Source organism: Ornithodoros turicata, chromosome 2 (assembly GCF_037126465.1).
Source record: "Ornithodoros turicata isolate Travis chromosome 2, ASM3712646v1, whole genome shotgun sequence".
Lineage (NCBI taxonomy): Eukaryota > Metazoa > Arthropoda > Arachnida > Ixodida > Argasidae > Ornithodoros > Ornithodoros turicata.
In genome coordinates, this window is record NC_088202.1 from 68,838,640 (window position 1) to 68,863,158 (window position 24,519).

General features: G+C 47.1%; 1 protein-coding gene across 4 annotated transcripts in view; it reads right to left on the bottom strand.

The window, feature by feature from the left end:
* Positions 1–5,289: 5,289 nt before the first annotated feature.
* The window catches only part of LOC135385529 (protein sidekick-2-like), a 50,405-nt gene continuing 31,175 nt past the window's right edge, over positions 5,290–24,519 (bottom strand). For all 4 annotated transcript variants that reach the window (XM_064614889.1, XM_064614887.1, XM_064614886.1 and 1 more), the window contains 6 exons: positions 22,609–22,795; positions 19,866–20,180; positions 17,880–17,980; positions 13,730–13,946; positions 6,652–6,828; positions 5,290–5,975 (listed from right to left, as the gene is read on the bottom strand). In XM_064614889.1, coding sequence (XP_064470959.1) covers positions 5,797–5,975; positions 6,652–6,828; positions 13,730–13,946; positions 17,880–17,980; positions 19,866–20,180; positions 22,609–22,795 — 1,176 coding nt within the window. In that variant the 3' untranslated portion in view covers positions 5,290–5,796. The remainder of the gene's footprint in view (positions 5,976–6,651; positions 6,829–13,729; positions 13,947–17,879; positions 17,981–19,865; positions 20,181–22,608; positions 22,796–24,519) is intronic.

Below are 24,519 nucleotides of genomic sequence, written 5' to 3' on the forward strand. Positions count from 1 at the left end.
GCTTTCCAGAATGCAACCTGTCTCAAAATGTCATGATTTAGGATGTCTATGTTTCTTGTAGCCTTGGCCTTTCGTGACTATGCTTTAGAAAGAAGAAACTTAGCGTATTCTAAGAAACTTGTTCTTAGCGTATTTAGGAAAGTGAGGATTTAGTGGAGTGAGTCACATGGTAGTGTAACTGGATGCAAGAGGATAAGCAACAAGTTTTGCATGTTGCTCTACATATGGTTCAGAGAAATGACTCGGAACGTTTGCATGACCCGCGTTGTGCAGGTGCGTGCGGTTTAGTGTTTGTTCAAGGTAGCCCTACTAGTAGCGCCGCTACCGTGTTCGCTATTGTTCTGTAATAGTGGAGCAGGGATCCTCAAGGTGTTAAATTGGTAGCCGAAGAAGTATTTCCGCTACAGATTCGAGTAGGGGAGGACTCTTTCTTCGCTGCCGTCACCGCTGCACTCTTCGCCACGTTAACACAGGACAAGAATAGGAGAACTTATCCTGCTTATATATGTTGAGTGTTACCCTATAAGCGGTCTGTAAGTAATTAGATAATTAACTAATTACTTAAACTCACTAAATACTTTAATCAGAAGGAATAAAGGGTAACACTGAACACATATAAATAGCGATAGGTTCTTCTCCTAATCTTTCCCTAATTTTTCAGAGATGATATGGTAGCCTTTAGCTAGAAAGAACAAAAACTCACATGTAAATAGAGATAAGTTATTTCTCCTATTCTTTCCCTGTATTTCCAGAGAAGATATGGTAGCCTTTGTTCACAAGGAACAAAAGGAACGGCCTATAGGAACAAAGCCTTTTGTTCCTTCTGACTAAAGGCTACCATATTCTCTTTGAAAATACAGGGAAATAATAGGAGAAGAACTTATCTCTATATGTGTTCAGTGTTACCTTATGTTCCTACTGACTCAAGGCTACCACATCATCTCTGAATATGCAGGAAAAGAATAGGAGAATAACTTATGTCTATTTATATGTGACCTTTTGTTCCTTCTGACTGAAGGCTACCATAACCTCTCTGAAAATAACGCATTTAACTTCATATTATGGTTTTTAGGGAAGCACAGACAATGCAACAATCCCCTGTTCCATTAACCTGAACAGTCGTCTTCTTTCTATACGAGAAATTCAATTATTGAAGATAGAGTGTCACGTATATATTGATTTATTATTGTTTTTGTTAGCCTGATTCCCTCAAAAATTCACTATGCAATATACACCCTCGCGAACGCGCCACTGTCTATTAAAGAATTATTTTGACGGAAGAGTTCATGCTGTGGAAGTACCCTCCTTGTGGGAGATTTCGGATGTTATTACATAGATATTTAGAAGAAGAAAACAGAAATGTAGACATGTCTACAATGAAGATTTCCGCAGGTAAAGTGTACTGTTTCTTTTCTATTTTTTGTACGTGGATACGTATTTAAGTTTTGAACCCAGGTGGGGTGGCATCCTGGAAAGCCGAGTGACATAAACACCAAACAAGAGTCTTATTTTGATTATTATGTATGGGGAATTTGATTGCCAGGGGCGATACTCTACGCCCTTGCTGGTGGCAACGTGGTTAAATAGAATATTGAGTTGCCTCACAGCGAAAACTGTCACTCTCGTCCCTCAAACTGTCAATCAGAGACTACGAGGCCAAAAGGCGTAACCTCAGATGTCTGGAAGGTTGAAATCGATAATGAAGCTGGCCTGTACCTTCCCCTCAGCTACCCGGTGGCACGGCACGCGCGTGATCATGAGAGAACTGATGTTCTGAGGCTGAAACAACATAGAAGGGACAAATACATACAAAGCCTCAAATTGCCTAAGAAATTAACGATGAAAGATGAAAGTTACTGAAAAGGTTCGCCAGCTGTAGGACTCGAACCCACATCTTCTAGATTACCGGCCCAGGGCTCTACCAATTGAGTAAAGCTAATATGCCTTCTCAGCGACTTCCAGGGTGCGTCATCTGAAGGGACAAACCAGTCACTCTCTTTCACCCTCCTTTCACTCTTCCATTTTTGCTCACTCATACAGCTTCAGAACATCACTTCTCTCATGTTCAACAGTTGCGCCTGGGCTAGTATGCGTCCTGGGCCGACTTCAGGGGTAACTGTGCCGACATTCGTCCTGAAAGTCTTCGGAAAACCCAAGGAAAACCTCAGACAACACAGCCGATGACAGGATTCGAACCCGTGTCATCTCCCAGTCTCGGCGTGGAAAGCGATCATCCTAACCATCTATGCCACAGGAGCTGGTACTGCACAAGCTAGTGTTTAAGCTGCACAAGCTAGTGTTTAAAGGTACTGTAAAGCAGCACCGATCAAGTGTCATTTATTGTGGCTATTCGATAGTCCAAGCCACCAGGACAAAAACTGCGCAAGTTTCATTCCAATCGACGGTGCAATTAATTAGAAAATTACAATTAAAGATTACGGGCAACACTGTACTAGGTATTCGAAATGAATCCGTACTCCTGATACATACGGCGGCAACCACATTGCATGCGTATAACACTGGGCCCGACATAACAATCCACGACAATCAACCATAAAATCCGCTCATGCAACCCACACAACGATCCACATCTGAGGATATACGGATAAGCGAACTGAAATGAAATGCTGAGCCGTTGAATAAAATGTGTCAGACGTTCAAGAAGCCAGACAGCGTCGGGACTTGTTTGTTCACAGAGAGAGTTTGTTCGTTCGAAAGAGGCCGCGAACAGAAGGAGCGCGCAGGCGCAGCAGAGAAGTAGGGAGAGCCTCCATCGAACAGCGGCCAGCGCTGGGTCACTTCGCAGAAACAGGGGTTAACAGGTTAAACTGTTAACAGGGGTGTCAGAATGCATAGGTAAACAGGAAAACTAATAATATGGTTACTAAAATAACGAAGTTCCGATGTAATAGTGTGTAATACCAATTTTCAGTGTTGCCCGCTCTACAGGGGGTTGTTTGACACCAGGCGTTGCACCACTCCACCACGCAGCATCTTTCATGGCAAATTAAAAATATTTAAAGCGCGTTGGCGGTCGTATGGTTCCGCATATGGTATTTAGAAGCAACAAAGTATCTAGTCACATCACCGTCATACCATGCCTGTCTACTGCTTTACAGTACCTTTAAGAGTTAAGTTGTGCAGTGCAGATCGTTCAAAGATGTCATTGTAGCTGTAATGTGCTAACCGTCAAGCGTTTGTCATCTGTAAGTGTTGATCCTAGCATTATCTTCTAAAAGATCAGCGTAATATATCCGTTAAATAAATGCACACATGTAAACCGATGTCTGTCGTTTCAGTGTCTCATGCGAGGCGTGTTCGCGGAAACATCCAGCGGTAGTAGCCCGACTACTGCCTATCCCGAATTTTTTTACCAGCTGGGCAAGGGATTTGTTGTATGCTCCGTCTACAGGCGTTGTAGTCCATGGGAGCTCACTGTGCGTGTGTTCCAGTTTAAGTTACGTCTGTTTGCTTGAGCGAGCGTGGAGGATCCAAGCTCACGGCTCCCATTTTTGATGTGAAAACATCTGTAAGTTCGGTTCGTAGCGAGGTCAAAATAAATTCATTATGCAATAAAATTATGCGGAATTTCTTGACGCGATAACTGGGTGAGTAATAAACCGATAGCAACGATCCGGCTAAATCCAGATAGCTTACACGTGGGGCGATTCCACGCGAAATCCAGCGGCCCTCCTCGGCCCTCACAAAACTATCGCGAATTTTTACGATTTTTTTTTAACAGTCCCTAATAGTGCAAAACAATATGCGACGAACCGTTTCTTCCCAGATCTCAATGTCGCGGGTGCTAGACACGCGCGAAGCTCGCCCCGCTGGCGAAACCCATGCCTTGCATGAACGGCAGCTGCGGCTCATAGAAAGCACCTAGAAGTGTGCGGTTTCCTTTTGCGGATAGAGGAAGCCATGGTCTACATAGCGTCGGAAATCCCGATTGTCACGCTCTAGTCGGTGCTCGTATACACAGGCCGGAAGTTTCGCAATTTTCCTCCTATTTCGCGATTTTTTTGTGGAAAATCAAACCATTAAATTTTAATGAATATTTTTTTGTTCCAAGGTCTCATGGAATACTTCAATAGGAAAAATCGCAAGAGTCGTAACTTTCGTACTCGTTGCAGGAAAAATAGTGGAAGTATGCGCTTTTTCTGATCGCTACAATCGAGCGTAAAACATGCAATGAAGAGGTCAGAAGAGACGTGTGAAATCAATGCAGTTTTAGTAGAACGAGTCTTCCTCTACAACATATTAAAAAATCTATGTTTTTTTTCTCTCTTTTTGTAACAGAGGGTATTGCGGCCGCAGTGACGTGCCCGTTGCATATATGTATTTCGTGTGCTGCTCTATCTTTGTTTCTTTGACTCCTGTTTTAATTTTTTTTATTTGCAATTATTTCTGGTTGTTTTTCAATATGGCAACCATCCGGACCAAATTAACATCGCTCCAGTTGAGCGCTGTGGAGTTCCAATTCAGCAATATGAATATTAGGCGCGTAGATACATGTTCAGTTCATCAAAGTTCCATTTAACTGCCACATTTAAATGCTGAGCGATTCGGCGAAAAGTCTAAGGAATTACAACGCTGTAGGAAAAGACCAACATACAAAAGCATCATTTGCATGGCAGAACTACTGGAAACGACGGAATCTTCTGTTGGTGGTCCTTCGTCCATGCTGTACAAGATTAGAGTGAGGTTCACAGCTAAAGCCCTGCACCATCCGCGGATTGAAGCGCATATCCGCGGACATCCGGAAGAAATGCGCGGGTTCTGATGAAATATGCACGCTTGTTGTGATTGCGGATCGGGCGCGGATCGGATGCGGAGAAACGGCGAAACTGCGACACCAATTTTGTACGCACTAGGTGCCGAACGCAGAGTACAAGGTGAACGCAAGCCGCTCGCGCGACTAGGAGAGATTTCTGGTGTCTCGAGTCAAGGTGCGCGTTCGGCGCCGATCTTGCGTTCCACTTGCAATAAACTCAGCCTATTCCGTTTCTTGCAAAATGTGTTGCTGTGCTCGGTGGCGTGTATTCTTTCGTGGCAGCTAACTCTGTGCTTGCTGTCGTGTATCCTGTGATGGCATCATGGGCGCCCAGGACCTGTCCTCGCTACAAAAGCTATGCCACTCCGGTGTTTTCACTGTCAGAGCAAGAGAGAGAGAGGAAGTCGCCTGTGTCGATCAAGTTCGGTGACAGCTGTTTTTGTTAGTCTTTGTTCTGTGCTGTTTTGGACGGGAAATAACGTGTGTTCAACGAATGACAAGAGAAAAGTCACAAGGTAAAGCGAAATTAATTTAATGTTTCAAGTTCAACTACAGCTGCACACTTAAATGTACGAAGCACGATTTATAGGACTGATGTATTTTTGCACATAGTTCAACCAGAGTAAGGTTGTCCTACGGCAGTTCTAACTAAAGTAAGGACGTTCCAAAAACAAAATGTGAAATACAAACCTGTATCCATGCGAATTAACTAACACACATCGTACTAGCTTTTTACATGTACACTAAGCTCTAAACTGAGTTATATCGAGTAATCATTATTCACTACTTGCCTAGCGTCAATGAACTTAAACTAATTCCAGTACTGTGCCCCGATGCAGTAGTAACATTTTATGTTTATTGTGATCTGGTTTGCGATGCACCACTGATACAGCTGGTTGAACGAACGAGGTTTTACTCCAGCCTCACGCTACATAGTATCATGCACTCGTACTCGATGTACAAGAGTTGCCCCGAAGGAGCATCAGCGATGATGTCGCCAACTGTACACGCGCAGCTACTTGTTAACTAGTTGAAATATTTCGACAAGCAGTCGTATGAAAATTGGTTTTTGTAGCGCATATGTTCGGGACGTGGCCCCCTGAAAGCGTGAAATTCGCTGCTGTTCCACGAAGCAGGTTACCATTGGACGTCACGTGGTATCCCAGCAGAGACAACATGCAATTACCGTCCACCAAAGGCTCTGTAAAGAGAACACGTAGTTCGGAGTGAAGTGGTAATAGGTCATCATTAGGTTGCATCCCCGTCACCAGTCAAAGTGAATGGCATTCCCAACTAATGCGAGTCACGTTGAATGTCATTTGCTCGAACCGCATAATAACTTTCTATTCGCGTTTCTTTTCTGTTTTTTGCTGCCTACCTGCAGGATACGCAGTCCGTGCTAGGGGAAAAACGAATGAGCCCCCAAACACACTTGCTGAGCTAATGACAGTCTCATGAAATGTCATTTGGTGTACCCGAGTGGCACTGGACGAATGTCATTCAGTGCGAATGTTATTCACTGGGAATGACATTCAGTGAGTGCCACTCGGTGAACTCAGACCCACCAGACGCCTCCAATTAGCCCGCCACTGCCTTTGCATAAAGCTGCTGCTGGGTTAATGATGTTTAATGACTCATGGCACGGTAAGACAGTGTTCCATAATCAACGCGAGCTCTCCTCAAACGTCAGTCATTTGCGTGGCTTTTACTGTCTCGCGTGGCCAGCGCGCTCAAGTAATGGTCACATATTTTGACCGTGGAACCAGCAGCTGAACATGACACCGACAACGGTGTCCGTGGCACGAGCTTATGTTATCTGAAGTTTTTCTTTGAACAGCTCAGAAAGCATGTTAACTTGCTGCAACATGAGTTCTCACCTTCAATAACATACTTTACATCCGTCACTCTGGCACCCATGGACGTCCTACCGTCGCACTTCCAGGTAAGCTCGTATCCATCCAATGGCCCTCCCGGGTGTAGTGGCTCCTCCCACTGCACTATTGTAGTGTCATTTCCGCAATCGTTTACCGTGATGCACTGGGGTGCACTAGGTGCTGAAAACGGTTAACGATTGATATAAACCAAGTTTGCATCAACGTGCTTCAAGGCATGCAAAACGAAGCACCTGTCACCGTTGAAACTTAAAGGTGCCGTATGAGAAACTCTTTGGCGTGTAAGAGGTATGTTATCAAATATGATAAAGGTAGATTGCGCGGTAAAAAGCGAGTGGTACCATGAAGGACCAACTTCCCAAGTTTTTTTTTTTAATTCCACCGCGAAGCGCACTGTGGTCATGAGCGACGTTCAGACGTGAGCAGATGGAGAGACGACAGCAGCACGGAGTGGGCGACAGGGGGTTAGTATGCGTCCTGGGCGACTTCAGAGGGAACTGTGCCGACATTCGTCTGGAAGGTCTGCCGGAAAACCCAGGGAAAACCTCACACAGCACAACCGGTTCGGGGATTAGAACCCGCGTCACATCCCAGTCTCGGCATTTAAAGGGATCATCAACCACTATGCCACGGGAGCTGGTAAATGCCCAAGCGTCCTGTTGAGCGGTGCATTTTGTAATGAAGGTGCCTTCGCTGCACACCCGTTTGTGAAGTTCTCACAATTTTTCCTCTGGTGTTGTTACAAATACTTGCGGGGGCAGCTTCAATTTATTGGTTCGGGTTCCGTTCCTTGACGAACGTTTGTAATTGTGTGTTTTGTTACTCGACAGGGTGGCTGGTATACGAGGTGCTGGGCGCTATAGCTGTTCCGCGATCAGGAGGTGGTACTTATTTGGCCGTGATCTCTGTTGCAATGTGCAGGTATTTCATAAGTTGTACGTGGACCTGCAGTGGTGGGAGTACTTGGCCTTGCGCAAAGGCACCTCGACGTACTCCCCTGCCCCATCCACAGTGCACGTCGGGCTCATTCATTCTGTACTTACCTCCGAGCCTTCACCCTCCATCCTTTCCTGGCTACTGTCGTGACCATGCCCACTCGCGTGCGGCCAACAACGGTGACCCACTATCGACATTACCTCCCTTGCCCTTTCTAACTTTCCGTGGAATTCGGGCTCATTCTTTAAACTGCGAAAACAAACAGCCCGTTTCTTCTTCTCCCTCTTCCATGTGCGGATTGACTCTGTTGCCGTGCAGAGGGAAGAATAAACAGCCAGAGAGGCTATCATTTTGCATTAAACCAAATGTCGAACCCATGACGTCTGTGCGGCTCGAACTTGTGGGATATCCGAAACTGCACACACGTTACATCCATGCTTGCACGCTGACCCAATGCCCCTAACGACACCTAGCGCCCTGTTGTGAATATAATATGTGATAACTAGGGCCCGGATTTAGGCCCGAAATAAGGCGTCATTTAAACCCCTAAACCACCAAAATAGGCAATTAAAAGAAAAAAATAGGCACGTTCTCAGAGGATGTATATGTACTCTTTCTTATAAACCTTTTCGCGATACGCGATGCTTAGTGTCGGTGTGGGAGCTTTTCTGAAATATTTTTCGTCGATAGTTCAGACTGCCATGCTACGGGTGCTCAAAAAGGGAAGTGAAACTTATTAGGATATTTAATTAATGAGCGTATGCAAGCTAGCCACTAACTGCTCAGCTCTTAGACGATATGTAAAGGATGCTTGTGCTAATCAAAAACTTTCCATAGCTTGAGCTTTTCCCGAATTGTTCAGTTGAAAGATTTTCGTGCAACACGCGGTATAATGTTGCTTTTGTTCAATGTACCAACGGTATGCTAAAGGCGTATTTTCCAATATTTCGGAGTGGGAACAACTTTGCATCACCTGCAGGTAGTTGAACAATTAGAGAAGTCAACTGTTTTAGAGCGCCAGTAAGACATCTTAATATTCATATAGGCCTATAATGGAGTATGTCAGAATGGTAGATGAGCTTATTTTGTAAATAGCAGATTTCGTCGGCGAACTCAATTTTCCCCATCTTTTTCATAACAGTACTGTAGAGGAGGTGTTGTTCCTCTACATGAGTCCCGACTGACGGTGATGGTATGCCACGGAGAGGCGATGACGGTGGTCTATCTCCGTGGCCGCGCCGGTGGAACTGAGGTTGGTGCTCCAGGCGCGTGGCCATCTTCGTCGTTGTCCACGGCCCGCTACAGTGCTCACCCCCTCCGACGCGGAGCGGCGATAAGAAAGATCGAAGAATCACGTCTATACCGGAGGGAAAGAGCAAGAGTGACCGTGGATGACGCGCACTGCTGGACACGTCCACGGGCGGCACAGCACACGTTGCAGGCAGAGGTCGATGAGTGGGGCGGGAGCGGCCCAGATGAGGTTTGCCAGAGGTGAACGTTGACGACGTCGCAGTCGTGGTCTGGCGTCGGAGTCGTGGCCTGGGGTGCCGCAACCAGCACGGGAGCGAGAGCTCATAGGGTCCCAGGAAGTGAGGCTGCGTGGCCGTGAGGACTACCGAGACACCGGCTGATGCGTGCCGTGGCGTCGGCTGCCGCGACTGCCGAAACCCGCAGGCGAGCACGTTGCTCAGGTGTCGCGGCCGGCAGTGGGTGCGAGTTGAGATGCAGAAATGAAGAAGGTGGTGAATTTGCCGGGGGCCGTGGACAGCGCAGGTCGGTCCCTGGGAGCCGTGAGGCGATGGTCGGTGGGCGGATGCGATGAACAGCGAGCGGTCGGGTCGTTGCGTGGTCGGTCGGGTCGAGCTGTGCGGGCCGGTGGGTCGTTGCGGGTCGGCAGCGGTTAGGAAACGTGGACGGGAGCGGGACGGGAGCGGTCGGCGTGTTGCTCGAGAGGCGAGCAGCGGTCGTGATGTCGGCCTGATGAGTCGAGTAATGGCGGGGTCTTCCAGGGAGAGCGTGCCGTGGTAGTGCTCGTCGATGGTGTTGTCAGAAATTTGGGATGGTGAAGGGCCGAACTTGATGTTCATCGTTCAGGTCACCAAATGTAGACGACGATGGTATTCCTCTACATGAGCCCCGACCGGCGATGATGGTATGCCACGGAGAGGCGATGATGATGGCCTATCTCCATGGCCGCGCCGGTGGAACTAAGGCGGCTGCTCTAGGCGCGTGGCCATCTTCGTCGTTCTCATGTAGAGGAATACCATCGTCCTCTACATTTGGTGACCCGAACGATGAACATCAAGTTCGGCCCTTCACCATCCCAAATTTCTGACAACACCATCGATCAGCATTACCACGGCACGCTCTCCCTGGAAGCCCCCGCCATTACTCGACTCATCACGCCGACATCACGACCGCTGCTCGCTTCTCGATCAACACGCCGACCGCTCCCGTCCCGTCCCGTCGCCTCTCCGTGGCATACCATCATCGCCGGTCGGGGCTCATGTAGAGGAATACCATAGTCCTCTACATTTGGTGACCCGAACAAAGAACACCATGTTCGGCGTAATTCGGCCCAATACCATCCCAAATTCCTGCAAGCCCACCTCCGAAGCCATCTCCGAAGGTACGGTGCATCGTTCAACCGAGGAACCGGTAGGCGACGACGCCAATCCACCGCGGCTCCACTCATCGCAACGCCCGGCCGCGCAACACCGTGGTTCTACCTATATACCCAGCTCACGTCGCAATGGTCCCACACTCCACGTCACGTCACCACACACTTCGTTATGGCAGTCCTCGGGCTTCCACCATCGGCACCTTCCCGAGCATCACGCTCCTGTACCGGTCGCGGTACGCCGCTGTCGACCGCCCCACCCGCATCTGCTACGCTTGCGGTCCAAGAACCCTGCCCGCCTCGCCTTCCCACCAGGCTTTCATACAAGACACTGGCAGCTCGTCCAGATGCGGTCAAGAGGCTCCGGGACCAACGTTCCACCGGGGACACGCACGGAGGCCACAGTGAGTTTTACTCCCGGTCTCTCCGTGCTTCACGATGGTCCTCCCCACAGTCTCCTTGGCGACACTACGAGCCCAGCGCTCACGAACCGGTCGCGGTTCTGTCGCCCGTCTGTGAATTACTTCGGCATACCTGCCCTCACACTGCCCCTGGAACCCGCCCGGTCAGCGCTTGCCCGCACCAACCATTCCGCTGCTACTGCGCTTTCTCAACAAGTCGTCCCTATTCCACGTGTCGCCGCTCTTTCTCCTCCTCAGGTATCGACGCGGACCTCAAGCGCTAGCTCTACACCGCTCCGCGTATGAGGGGGGAGTGATGTGGCGGCCCGTGGAAGACGATAAAGACGTGCCTCTGCTGGCGCGCGCCACTGCGCTTGCCAGCCAGTTCTACGGGCACCGTCCTAGCGTGAGGCCACGCACATCTGCCCGCTGGGACATTCCATCATCGCCGGTCAGGACTCATGTACAGGAACATCACCTCCTCTACAGTACAATCAAATCAAACAAGTTCTCGGTGCGGCTTTGCCTTAGCGGATGTGTGCTGCGGGTCGTGATTTTAATGTGGGCTTTTCAAACAGAAATCATGGAAAAATAAAGTTCGCGAAAACATTTAGTATGCTGATAGTATAGTTAGGAAGCGAGCGAGCTGGTGATAAAGATCCATACTGAAGAAACCCGAGACCACGGACACGGGAAGAAAGGGGGCAAACAAAACAAAGTCTCAAACACAGCTGAAAGCTTATCAAAAGACTCGACATTTAAAGCGTCAAGTGGGAGAGAAGGAAACAAGCAGTAAGTTCGCTGAATCGGGGCTGGAGGTCGGGGACGGACGACTGACACATTTTTCAGAAGACATAAAAAAAGAGTCTCCTTCAACGATCTCTTAGTAAGGTCACTTTTCCTTTCTAACACCATATTATCTGGCTACAAGGGAACACAGTTTGAATAATAAATATGTAAATAATAAACATGTAAATGTTTAGCAAGTTCTGATGAGAAATCCTTGGTTTTTACTTCGAGAGCATGCTCGCGCAAGCGATCATTCAAACAAAGCTTGCTCTGACCAATATAGCAGAACCCACAAGCCAGGGGAATTTGATACACAATATTAGAGCTGCATTGCACAAATTTGTTTCTGTGAATAATTACAGGGAGAAACCACTTTTTTCAAACGGGGTGAGCGCGTCCGAGCGACATTTATCTTGTCTTCAGAAATAACTGTCGCTTGCACGCGCTGACCCTGTTTGAAAAAGTGGTTTCTCCCTGATGTCTTGTAATAAACTATTAGCTGTGACACTTCGTTCAATTTAGTCCCCTTTTTATTGTCCCCTTTGTCCTTGATCTCGGGGTTCTTCAGTATCAATATGTAGTACGGTGGCATGACATCATTTTTAAAAGAAAATGTGGGTCACCGACGGACAATGTCTAATACGAGGGGTGCTCAAGTCAAACCGGGACTTTCTGTCTCCTGTGTGTGGGTTGTGAGGCATAAACGGGAAGACGACGTGGCTCTGGTGGTCACTGATGGCCGGTGATGGTAAATGCGGTGGCCTTGCTGACATACCCGTTCAGCCGGACGAGATGTTAAGATAAAGGAACGAATCAGCAGGCGAGTTTAAGAAAGATAAGAGAGATGTTTATTACAGGGCTTGCGTGGCGCTCGATGCTTTTACCTATTGCTGCCATGATGGTAATGATGATGGATCTGTGGAAATGATGGTGATGACACTGTCGTTCATAGAGTAAAATTAGGGTGTACCTGCAATGCGTCCGCGAATAGTGCGGGTAAACCCGCGTTACCAGCACCTACGAAAGTGACCTTGTGCCACCGGTACTTGGTCCTTAATTTTGGCATTTTCCACAGATTTCATCGAGAAAAATACGTGAATAAAAAAACTTTTCTTACATACCCGATGGTCGTTTGGCCTTTCAACGGAGCACCTGTGGTTTCACTTAAATAGCTGACGAATTCGACACCGAACAGGCACGCATTCTCTTTTGTAATTGGTACCCCTGTCTTATTATTTGCGAGTAGAAATTCAGACTCGCCCAAGGTGGCTTATAACTGCGGGTGTACCAGCACTGCGTACATGGGTTGGTGGTGCGGTGCAGGTGCGGGTACGAATTTACTTACCGCGCACACGTCTACTTATCTATCTCCACCTTCTTGGGGCTGGTGCAGCTAGACTATGCAGCTCAGTGACACCTACTGTAACGATCACACTTCACTAAAAAAATAAAGAGGAACAGGAAAGCAAAACTCCCCGATCATGTACGCTTTTCCTTTTTTTTAAATCAAGAGGCAGAAATTAATCTTCACAACTTTTAAGGGGTACAAGGGGGAACGAGTAAGTCCCACACTCAAAGCTTCTATTTAATTAGCTTGCACACTTAGGGTTCAGCGAAGGTGACACCTGTTTTCAAGGCTCCACAACCCTCGCTTGTGCAACTGAAGGGAATTTTATTGTACACAATCATATCAAAGAGAGTGAGAGGGTCATAGGGAAAAGAAAAATTGCCTTAACCGCCACCGTCATTACTGCAAACATGGGCACATCGTCCTCAGACACATTCCGAAATCAGAACAACGCTCTACCTTACGAACACAGCACTCCGAACATTCCGACAACGGCAGGAATTTTCACGCCACCACCACCACCACCAAGTTTGACAGGAGAGTTTGGGGAAGGCAAAGGGGTTTTGCAGTGCATTGTCCCCTTATGTTTAAGCCCTCAGAAGACCTAAGAGTCTGCCTCCGGAAGTATCTTCTTCCCCCTTTTTTTCCCTCTCACTCTCTTTTCGCTTGAGCCGTGTGTATTCGTGTGTGTTGGCAAGGAACCATTTTATGGCCAATTTTTACTTTGTGAAAACAAGTTGTAAGAATTGTGGAAGACAACGAGGCCCTGCCCCTGCTACCCCTGCGCCTGCGCGCGTGTTGTCCATCGTTCCAGTTGGATAGTGCAATCGCTCCTGAACAGTCAGAGTAATAAACCGTCGTGTGCTCCAGCTGGAGTCATTCTTTCCCCGTACGCTTCCCAACACAACTTTCTTACAACCGAGGAAACAGAAACCACCTGGTGGCATAGAGCTACTAAAACATCCTCACCTTCTATTGGAGTCATGGTATCAAAATTGCTCTCCGGTCCACATCCGTGAAGATTGCAGCCGCGTACAGAGACGATATAAATGTAGTAACTTTGGAGGTTCCACAGCATTAATGACCCCGTGGTTGTGAAAGGCGGCACTGTCTCATCAAGATGTATCAACGCGCTGCAGTTGGAAGATTTGGTACAGTTGTTCCAGTTTCCCAGGTTCACGTTAACCTGTTGAAAATGTGTTGCGGTTCATTATGTGACCAGAAAATACAGTACGATTTAAAATTCACTGTATTGTCTGGAGCACTGCAAAACGCGTACGACATGCGATAGCACTGCAGAGGACGAAGGACGTACTGTTCATGCTCTGCGACCGTAGATGATTTGCGTGCGGCATAACGCGGCATAACGGCAAACCCGACCATAGGTTTCAATGACCCTCTTACGGAAACATGGATGTCGCCTGCAAACGCGCTCACTTCCTGTTTGGCGCGCATTTCTGAACGTCTGGCAGAGTGTGATGGCGGCACGCTTTGTCGCACGCCACTTCCCGGCATTATCGGCCGCACGTCGCTTGCGTTCCATATTTTCGGCCATCGCAGCTGCATTTCCCAAATGAACAGCGGCACATTTACGAACTATATGCTTGCGCAAATGCTCCGCAGCAGAGCGCCCGCTGTAACTATGCGGCGTTTGTGTTGGCAGACGACATAGATCCCATGCGAGACGTGCTGTGCAGACACTGAGCGAGCGCGCCCCCGCTTTTTTCTCAGACGAGGTGGCGCGATGTACGTTAGGGAGAGGTTGCGTTGTGCCGCAAGTGAGAGGGCTCTCCTACGATGCTCCTCCCCTTCACTGTGATGTGGCTTCAAGGAGCCTTCAGAGGTGCGTTAGGCAATACTATCGTCTTTAAAGGAACGCTGAGGTGACCCCTGATTATTTTTTTTAGTTTTTTTGGAGCAGAGTGTTTCACAACGAATAAAATGAGTTCCTGCGAAAGTGCGATGAGCGTAGATTATCTACAGAGCGAGCCCCAAGCTCTGTGTTTCGCACACCTTCGAAAGATCATTTTCCTCATGGAAAGAGTGCATCACAGAACGCGAGGACGTCGTGACGTATGCTACTCCCCTCACGTGACCAATGACGTACAGCGGCACAGCTCAAGCATGTATAAGCAGCGCGTGAACTGCGAAGAAAAAACGAAGAACCAAGGCACGGAGCCTTCACCACGTCACAAGCGAGCATCATGTCGGTCGTCCGTGGTTGATTTCTCCGACTGTTTTCTTTTCTTTCTTTTGTGTGTGTGTGTGTGAATTGGACAGCACAGCTACGCACCGCGAGAAAATATTTGCATGTGACTCTTTGTGGATAGCTTGACAGACGAGACAAGATATCGAACGATGTCAAATGTCACCCCATTGCTCCTTTAATAGCTCTTATGCTGCAGCAGGTGGTATGCGTATCGTGCTTTTGCGTACAAAGCGAAGTACTTCCACAGAATCTACTCTCCCATATTTGTCCAAACCAGGATGCATGGCAAAAATGGATGGAAAAACGTAAAAGGAAGAGGCGTTATAGCAATAAATGAACACACAGGAAGATGAAAACCTATAGGTTCTCAGCAACGAATATGGGTATGATATGGGGCGTTACAGGGACGATGGGGTGATATGATCACGATGACGGAGAATAGGAAAAACAAAACAATAACGTGAGGACGTCAGTCGCGACAGAGTCCTGCTGACTACCCTAGTAGTGCGACACAGAGCCGGTTGACAAAAGTGCCCACTCAAAGCAGAAAAGTGGACAAAAAGAAACAGCTGAAGGAAGCAGCGACTGGGCATCTTGTCACGGTTCAGCGGATGTGAAACAGTTGTCATGTTACCACATACAGTTCAGACCGAAACGTTGCAAAATGTCTCGTAGTCTCTGTGTTCCTTCGAGGAAATGTTGTGAGTGATGAGTGATTTCGAATAATGAGTGATTTCAAAGCAGCCGCTACGGGATACGATGGCTCAGGACCCAGAATATTTGCGATGTCAAAAGCCTGTATATCTTGACGAGCCGAACTCGCATTTAGTACCTTGCGAGAGTCGGTGTACAGAGGGGTATGTGATCTGTGTCCTCTACGACGTCACACTAGCTCCAGTTGGAAGAAGACGACGTGGACAGGTTGTGCAACGATCAACCGCTGTACACTGGATGTAATGATAGTACAGTACATTCTGTGGTAACCCACGTCGAGGAGATATCCTTTCTCATTGGAAGGACCGATGTGCTCGGAAACGCAGCTCAAGGTCAACCCTGTACAGTATTCAAGACCGAGTAGATCCTGTCATACAAGTAGCCTTGAACATGTGTTGGCTCATGTCATCGTTTTTCTGTAGCCCTTGGTGACATAAATGGACTTTATTGTTGAACAAGAGTGCGTTCGAGGGCACGGCGTGGAAAAACAACCGCACTCTTCTTTCCGACAGTGCCGCAGTGATCAGGGATCATTTCAAATCAGTCATCATGTCCGCTTCAGACTGCAGCACCATAATAACTATAGGCTGAGCTGTCCCATGAAGCTGTCGCTTACTCCATGAAGCTGCAGGGCTTGAACAGCTGGGTATGGCTGCTGCTTATGTTCAGGTATAGAAGAACGGGCACAGGTGTTTCGCATGCCTCTTCCATGCCTATCACATTTGAGGTTGTTCGAGCAACGCCAAGAGACAGGGTTACGTTCGTTGCCAGTATGATGTCTATGGTTTGCTCTGTCGTGAAAGGGAGGTTGTGAAGCATTGGTATGCGGTTTATGAGAAAGCGCTGATCCCTGAGCATTGCTTTCATGGAAGTATCCCGCGGAGCGCTACATAAATGTCGCAGCACGCTGAGTCGACCCTGTGCTCTCGCCTTCAGATAGCGAATCTCCACAGGCCGTGACAAACTCTGCGCCAGTGTAACCTCATGGCTCAAGGGGACAGTACTCTCCATATCTGGTACTCACCAATATGAAAGCGACGCTCTAGGGCTGGTCAGTACACGCAGATATGGTATTCCTAAAACCTGATGTACACGTCCCGTGAGCACACACGAGGTACGCTAGCCCTCACGTTATTGTCTCCTCCTACTACCCATATGAAACCGGTCCTTCGCTTAAGATAGTCAGAAATCTGGCAATCTGCACTGTAGCCCATACGAAACGTATAGTTGTGACTTGCTGTATTCTATGTTTCTTTTTCTTTTTTTGTCGAGGAAAATGCCGTTAGTTCACCGTTGTCCCGAAGGTTTCCGACGTGGGTGACTAAATTTAAAATCAAATCCGTTGAGCCTCGCACCTGTCTGAAGCCTGCCATGTCCGAGGGGAGCAGTTAGCACGATTATAATAATTAATCTACAGGACTTAAAATAAACTGCTCGATTATCTTGCATAGGGGAAGGGGCTTTTAAGCCTGACCTGTCGAAATGACGCAAGCTGTCGAGCCGGCTTCCCCAGATTCAACACGCGAGTACCTGCGGTATCCTTCATAACGCAGGAACGGTGTGGTTTCCCCAATAATCATTTATAAGAACCAGGGGTAGAGCGCGACAACGAACCCAACAGTGCCATGTTCATACATGAGATCCCCTCAGGTGCAGGGGTTGATTGTTACGCGGTGAGGCGGATGGCAGCTTGCAGCTCCTGGACAGTGAAATCTCTGTCCATATGTGTCACTTGAGACCCACTTTCGAAATATTTTGCTTGACGCGCGTCCTCCGGCAGGAGGTCCAGTAGATTGCTGTAGGGAACGCCCCCGAGGGTTTGGATACGAGCCTGCATATGTATTCTACTCATCAGTGATTCCGGTGTGGCGTGATGAACGGCCTGTGCTCGAAACAGCATCAGTTGTTCAACTAAGCAACTGAAACTTTTAATGACATGCCGAGCAGGACGTGTTGGTGTGTGTCAATATCGCGAAGAGCAGAACAATCGCCATTTGTGCCGGGCGAATTGCAAGAAATGCTTCCAGCTTACGGATCGTAGGCTGCAAACTTCTTAGTAATGACGAAGGCACCGGCATTATATGAAACTCAGAAAAAAAAAGTGCTACTCCACCACAACAGGTTTCTACGGGACCAGACCACACTTATCTCTCAGGAAGTTAGAAGGCCCGTAGCACGACACAGAGCAAGACTTACTTGAATGTAGGACACAGTACTATTGTAGAAGGTCCAGTCGACATGTAGATGGTACGAAGAGCCCATGACATGGTGCGCATCCAGCTTCGGCATTGCTGGGGCTACATAATTATGAGGCAATATGTATAATAATCACAACCTGTGGCTATACCAGACCTGCATGAGTAATGTGGCAGTTCGAAAACGAAACTTTTAATAAGAATCATGATGACCGACTATGATAACAGCTGGCCAGATCAGAGTCATAATGAAATAAATAAATAAATAGGGAAGAACCGGTATTGTTATAGAAGAAATGATACTGCCATTTTTCACCGCTAAAAAAGTAGGGAACGACTAATAAGATTATCGTAATTATTGTAATTATCGTAGAATATCGTATATAAGTATCGTTTAGTTATCCCGCCAGACGGCAGCACTAGAAGGTGTAGAGCAGGTTGGTTAAAGGGGCACTAAAATGCAAGAACAACTTGCTTTCAAATGAGAGTCTGTATTTCAATTAGTACAATTCACACAAAATTAGTTCACACAACGCAATCGTTTAGAAGCAAAATGCATTGAATACACAGGTGTCTGTGGCAGTAACGAATGGAATCCTCAAGAGGCAAAGATCGGCGGCATCCAGTGAGACAACAGGAGAAGCTCTTGTGCGTGTGGATTTGGAACGGGTCGTATCGTAGTGTTTTGCGTATGCGGCATGACGCACACTGCTGCATGTTCTAATACCGATTCACGGAATTGTAGCCCAAAACTGTTCTCGCGAATGTTCCCCTGACAACACTTATCTACACGTTCTTCGGACAACGACGCCAGCCCGCTTCGCAACGGACATTATGTTCTTCACCGGAACTGCTGCATGGTGTGGCACGAGCGTGCACGCGCAGCATGGACTAAAAACACCGATGCAGGAGCTGAAACGACGTTCCCTGCTTAGCGTCGAAGCAAGAAAGAGTATAATTTTGAGTCTAGCTCCGTAACGAAATCAAAGTTTTGAGTTATGATAACAAGTACGACACTAACATAGCGTGTAAAGTAATTTGAAGTGAACCTGGTTTAGCATTTAATGCCCCTTTAACACTTCACATGATGCAGCACACACAAGACACACTTTCAGCAAGACTCACAGATTACACCGATAGTGCACAGCTATATCCACCATATAGATCGATAAGTTACCGGTCAAAAAGAACTCGTTACGTGTTAAGTTACCGTGTGAAAAATGTAACTAAGTTAATAACGAAGTTCTTCAGCCTGAAATGTAACTTGCAGTTACGGAGTTACTCAAAAAAGGAACCAGTTCCTTCCAAGTTACCTAGGACGCAAACTAGCACTACACAGGTGCAGCACGCGTGAGCAGTTGAGCTAGACCTTGAGTTGCCTGAAGAGGAGTGCGACACGGTTAGATCTTTTTCGTTTATGTCCAACAATTCGAACGCTTTGCAGCTTACTCCCTATGGGCGCACAATGATTCAGCTTCATTTCAATGGCAGCGATTCTTACTTCCTGAATAGAATACTGTCATTGATTGAATATCACGTTTTATGGCGTAAAATGCCATGAAAGAACCGGAGAGAAAGCAAGAAAATATGTGGAGGTGAGTGAAACGCGAATTAAAAGTAACTTGGAACATAGCATACGTTACTTTGGCAAAGCTACCTGAAAAAGAAACGAGTTCGTCTGAAAGTTACCACGGATAAGTACCGAGTTAAGTTACAAGTTACCAAAAAATGGAACTTAGTTACAGTAACGAGTTACCTCGAACTCTGATATCCACGAGCTACATCTATTGCGCACACTACCCGTACCGCTATTCCCAGAAGCAGGCTGCTTGATCTAGGCCCGCTATGGGTGGCTTTCTCGTAAGAAGCTCTGTTTTGTCCCGCGGGCCACTTGGCAACACAGAGCTCCTTACGAGAAAGCCGTGCTCACCCCACACGATTGGCCACGTTACAGGTTCGTATACGATGCCCAGTGTTCTGAACGTACCCCATGTCCAGGTTGATATGCGAGCATTCTCCGCAGCGCCGACTTCTACTCGTCCAGTTCGTGTCTTCATCTTAGCCTGTACATGGATTACATACGTGGTGCCTTCTTGGAGGTCGTCCACTGTGCAGTTGTGACTCGTGACTTCAGCCACATGGCAGGACGTTGCATTGACCTTGCAGAACCTGACCATGAAGCCTTCAGTTACTCTGGAAACTCCTTCCCTTTTCCACGATTCTTCTGGAACGGTCCATCTCACGCTAACAGACGTGGGGCTTGTTGCGGCTGCCCAGGAAATTTTCGGCGTAGGCGTCCAGTCTGAAGCGGGAGCAACACCCTCCAGGGTCAACATTATCAACCACATTTATAGTTTACCTACGGAGGTGTATTTTCACTATAAATGGCGCATCATTTTTATTTTACAGACAACTTCTATGTCTCGTGAATGTGTATTGGATGAAAGGAATTGCCTCTGTACTCTGCACCTGAGACGTTTGTGGAGGACAACCGCGGCTGGCAACATGCGGGTTTCGAAATCACATAGCACTGAAGCCCACGTGTGTCTGTTAGAAGGAGTGACGTAAGGTACACCTTGGTTCAGTACCAGCTCGAGTGTCAGTTCAGTGCCAGTTCTGTACCAGGTCGTCTGGCGAGAAAGTGTAATTCAAATCTTAAAAACATGCTATATGACATAAAATACACACACACTATGGTAAGTTAAATTCGTGACAAACATTAAGTAAGCTAATTTCGTTAATTGAACCAGAAGTTTCCACAATGTAATGTAACATTCTTTTCAAGCATACGAACACATGGACAAAGCACAAATTACAATCAAAATCACAAGATCCCGCATAAGATGTTGACAAAAATATGACAGCCGGAAATCCGTTGCTCGGCTGATGTATGCGTCTGATGATTTGCTGGCTCATCCCAAAGACTCCCTAAAAAAATGGCTAGGAAGCAAGCGAGCTGGTGAAGATGATGCATAATGTAAAAACCCCGAGACTAGGGAACACGAAGGGACAGACACAACACGAAGTCTGTATTGAGACTTCGTGTTGTGTCTGTCCCTTCGTGTTCCCTATAGTCTCGGGGTTTTTACATTATGCACCTTTCGCTTGTTTGTTCCTTGTAAACCCAGCACAACAAGTTATACATGTGACAGGGAACGATAGGTATTGCAAGTGAAATTGCGGTGAAACGGCACGGGGTGACGTCATGTGGGAGATAATCCCCAATTTGGCTAACAACAGTGATCTATGATGACTTCATAGCCAATATCTTTTGTTCTAGACCCCGTGTAATCCGCAGTGTAATTTTGCCGCTGTACTTAACGAGCAATGCGCAGTAGGTGGCGAATTTAAAACAGTGTTGCCCACAATTTTCAACTTCAGTTTTCTAAAAAAACTATGAGTGCTATTGGGTCGAAAATTGTAACGCAAATGTATTGATGGGCTAGGTTATCGAATACATAAAATTTCTGATATTGCAGCTCTACTGCTTTGTAGCACATTTACGATGAATGTCAGTAGCCCCAGTCACTGAAAATGATGGGGATGGGGGGAGAAACATTAGGAAAATCCTTCCTGGAACAGTGCTGCAAGCAATACTACCCTGCGACCGTTCGTTCGTATTCCGAGAAGGCCCCCGACCTCTTTTTGCTCGTAGCAGAAGAAGAGCCAGTCGAAAACGGAACTAATCGTGAGTGTGCTTCCTCCGGGCGCGACGAATCTTCTGGTTTGAAATACTCTAGAAACCTTATGAGAAATCCTGCGATTTTAATTGTAATTGTGTTATCCCCAGGCGTCCCAACTCGTAAAGAGAATGTTGCCTTACAGTGGGTAACCCCCTAGTTCAATTCAATTAATTTACTTAATGCTTGACATGAATGGAACTTACCATAGTGTGTGATATTTATTAATGCCACCCAGGAAGCTTTTAACTTTTATGTCATGTAGCATATTTGTGGAGGACTGAACGACACTGTGTCACCAGACGCCATGAATATGGACTGATACTGAACCAAGGTGTAGGTCACGTCACACCTTCTGCCAGACTCATATGGTCTTGCTCATAGTGCTCACTAAAGCCTATGTTAGTTCACGTATGTCGCTCCTGATTTGTGGAAAGCGCGGGCAGTACGCCCCTTTTCTGAAAATTATCTTAACTGCATAAGTGTCACACAAAGGCGTACGTCTTCCGTCTCACACAAACCATGGGAGAAAACCATGTTACCCGGGACGATGGTAAGGAGCGCGTTATTCGGTGAAGTCCTGTTTCAAGAGTGTTGCGCATAAATTTCTACATAAAACTCACCACATCATCATCCCATTTATGTGACTGTGTGTGCGCATAAAACTTGTGTATAAAGTTGCTGAGTACAGTGAAGCCTGTGTTCATCGTTCCTTCGTATCTTCCTGTCCGCACACTTGTTCTATCAACACCGGAAAGCAATCCATTTGCCATTCGAACCACCATAAACCACAAGATGAAGACAGTGGTCCTGTCAACCTAGCGTGGTGAAGAACGTAGTACACATTTCTACTTTTGTACATTTATTTCATTTCTCTTAAAAGCGTTCTCACTAAGAACGCGTGTGACGCACACTGCAGTAATTAAAATTAAAATTGTTTCAATGTACTGAGTTTCACCGGAGCAACGGTCATCAGCCCAATTCACTAAGGACCCCACACGTATCATATAAATAGATTGTTATGACAAGGTAACCGTTTCACACACTTACCATCACTTTGACCCCCAGCTTTTACCATGACTGAGTCGCTGCATTCTTGGCCCGCGCACGCTTCAATCCTATAGTATGAGTTTGGAGACGTGACCGGCACCAGGAAGCCGTGAGTTATGTTCCGCTCGGTGTAATCTTCATCATTGGGGAAACACTGAACGGTCCAGTTCCCCCCTGGACCTTTCACCTATTTTTCACGCAAAGAGAAAACGAGCGCTCTATTAGTTGCGGTATCAACAACATGAAACCCCCCCTCGCGCCGTCATACTATTTCGACGGCTCACGCTTTGTACCACGCGAAGAAAGAAAAGAAAACGACCCTAGGCTCAATGGACTCACTTTATCAGTTCAAAACCCATCGGTGCATAAATGCGACGTCGCTAGTGTTGGGATCCGGGCAGGGTTGTTAATTAACTTACAAAAGTATCTAACTACGTGTGCTTAAATACTTTTTGTGTATCTTGAGGAAATATTAGATACATTTTCACGCGCACTTCTAACTGTAACTTAATTACTTTTTTCAGTAGCTTGTATCTGTCTTTTTGGGTATTTTTTTAGTAAAAACGACGAAACACCGTCACCGGCCAGGAGGTGGCGCGAAGGGCGCGCCGACACTGGGAATCCTCTATGCGCGTGAAAAGCTGCAGCAACCCGTCGAGGCTCCCTAGCCGACACCAGGCACGAGCTCCACTCCTCCTCGCCGTTGCTCCACGTGCTCACGCACCCGCACGTGACATTCCTTGTTCCTCGCCACTCTCTTGTGATGAATGCGCAGTGTGAACCAATTGTGTGATTTTCAAACAAGTGCGCGAGTACAGGCACTGTTGAGGCACTTTGTACTTCAGTGGTGTGTTGTGTTTGCAGAGCGTAGATAGTGCTGTGCTGCACATTTTTTTGCTTGTGTGATGTACTGTATTCATTGTATGCATTTCATATAATTTACCGACCAGAATCGCAGTCTCACAGAGAACTAGTCGGGGCATAAGATATTCAGTCCATGGATCTGATGGCCATGCGAAACTCTGTGAGATTTGTTGGCAGTTAAAATGTTTATTTGTTGCTCAGTGAGCCAATATTTGTACCTGTCTCGGTTACCCCCAGTTTAGATATTCCTTTCAATGTTTTGCCTGCAATTACGTACGATTACCCAAAAAGGGATGTCTCGCTGGCTCTAGAGTGACACCTATTACGAGCCAAAGGCGAAAGAATTGCAAAAAGTAACTCCACCCGTATTTGGATACTTTTCCAAAGTATTTGTAACTGTATTTCAGTATTTTTTCCTGTCAGTAACTCTAACTGTAACTTAATTACTTTTGACCCTGCTAGTATCTGACCCTGGAGTATCTGTAACTGTAACTTAGTTACTTTTGAAAAGTAACTTTAACAACCCTGGATCCGGGATATCCTGAATCCCGGGACGACAGCTGTTGTTCACACTGAGAGGAATATTGCTGTTGGAATATTGCTACTGTTGGACAAGTCACGACGCGGAAATGTGTGGAATAATTATGACCTGTTCAATCTAGCAGTGCTGTTAATGACCCTAAAGTTATTTGTCCTTAGCTGTCTCTCAGCCGTCCTAGTTGCGTGTGCGTATTCCCTCCTCACGCAGCGAGCCGGCTTTGGTTATTGCCGCCTCTGACGCACACCTGAGCTACGTGCAAAGCTCTGCCCTTTCGAGGCACCTCCACCAGCAGACCCCTCCTCCTAGCCAGCAGAAGACCTACGCCCTACGTCACGCACAGGTCACGCACGGAGGCCTTCATGAGTTTTGTTAGCTGCTTAGGGCTTTTCTCTTATTTGCTCTTTCACTGACGTCATCGGCGCCGTCAACCGTTGTAACAGCAGGCCTCCCTGTGAGACGTAGTGCGCAGGCCTTCTCGGAGGTGTTGTTTCGGGCAACATCTCCTC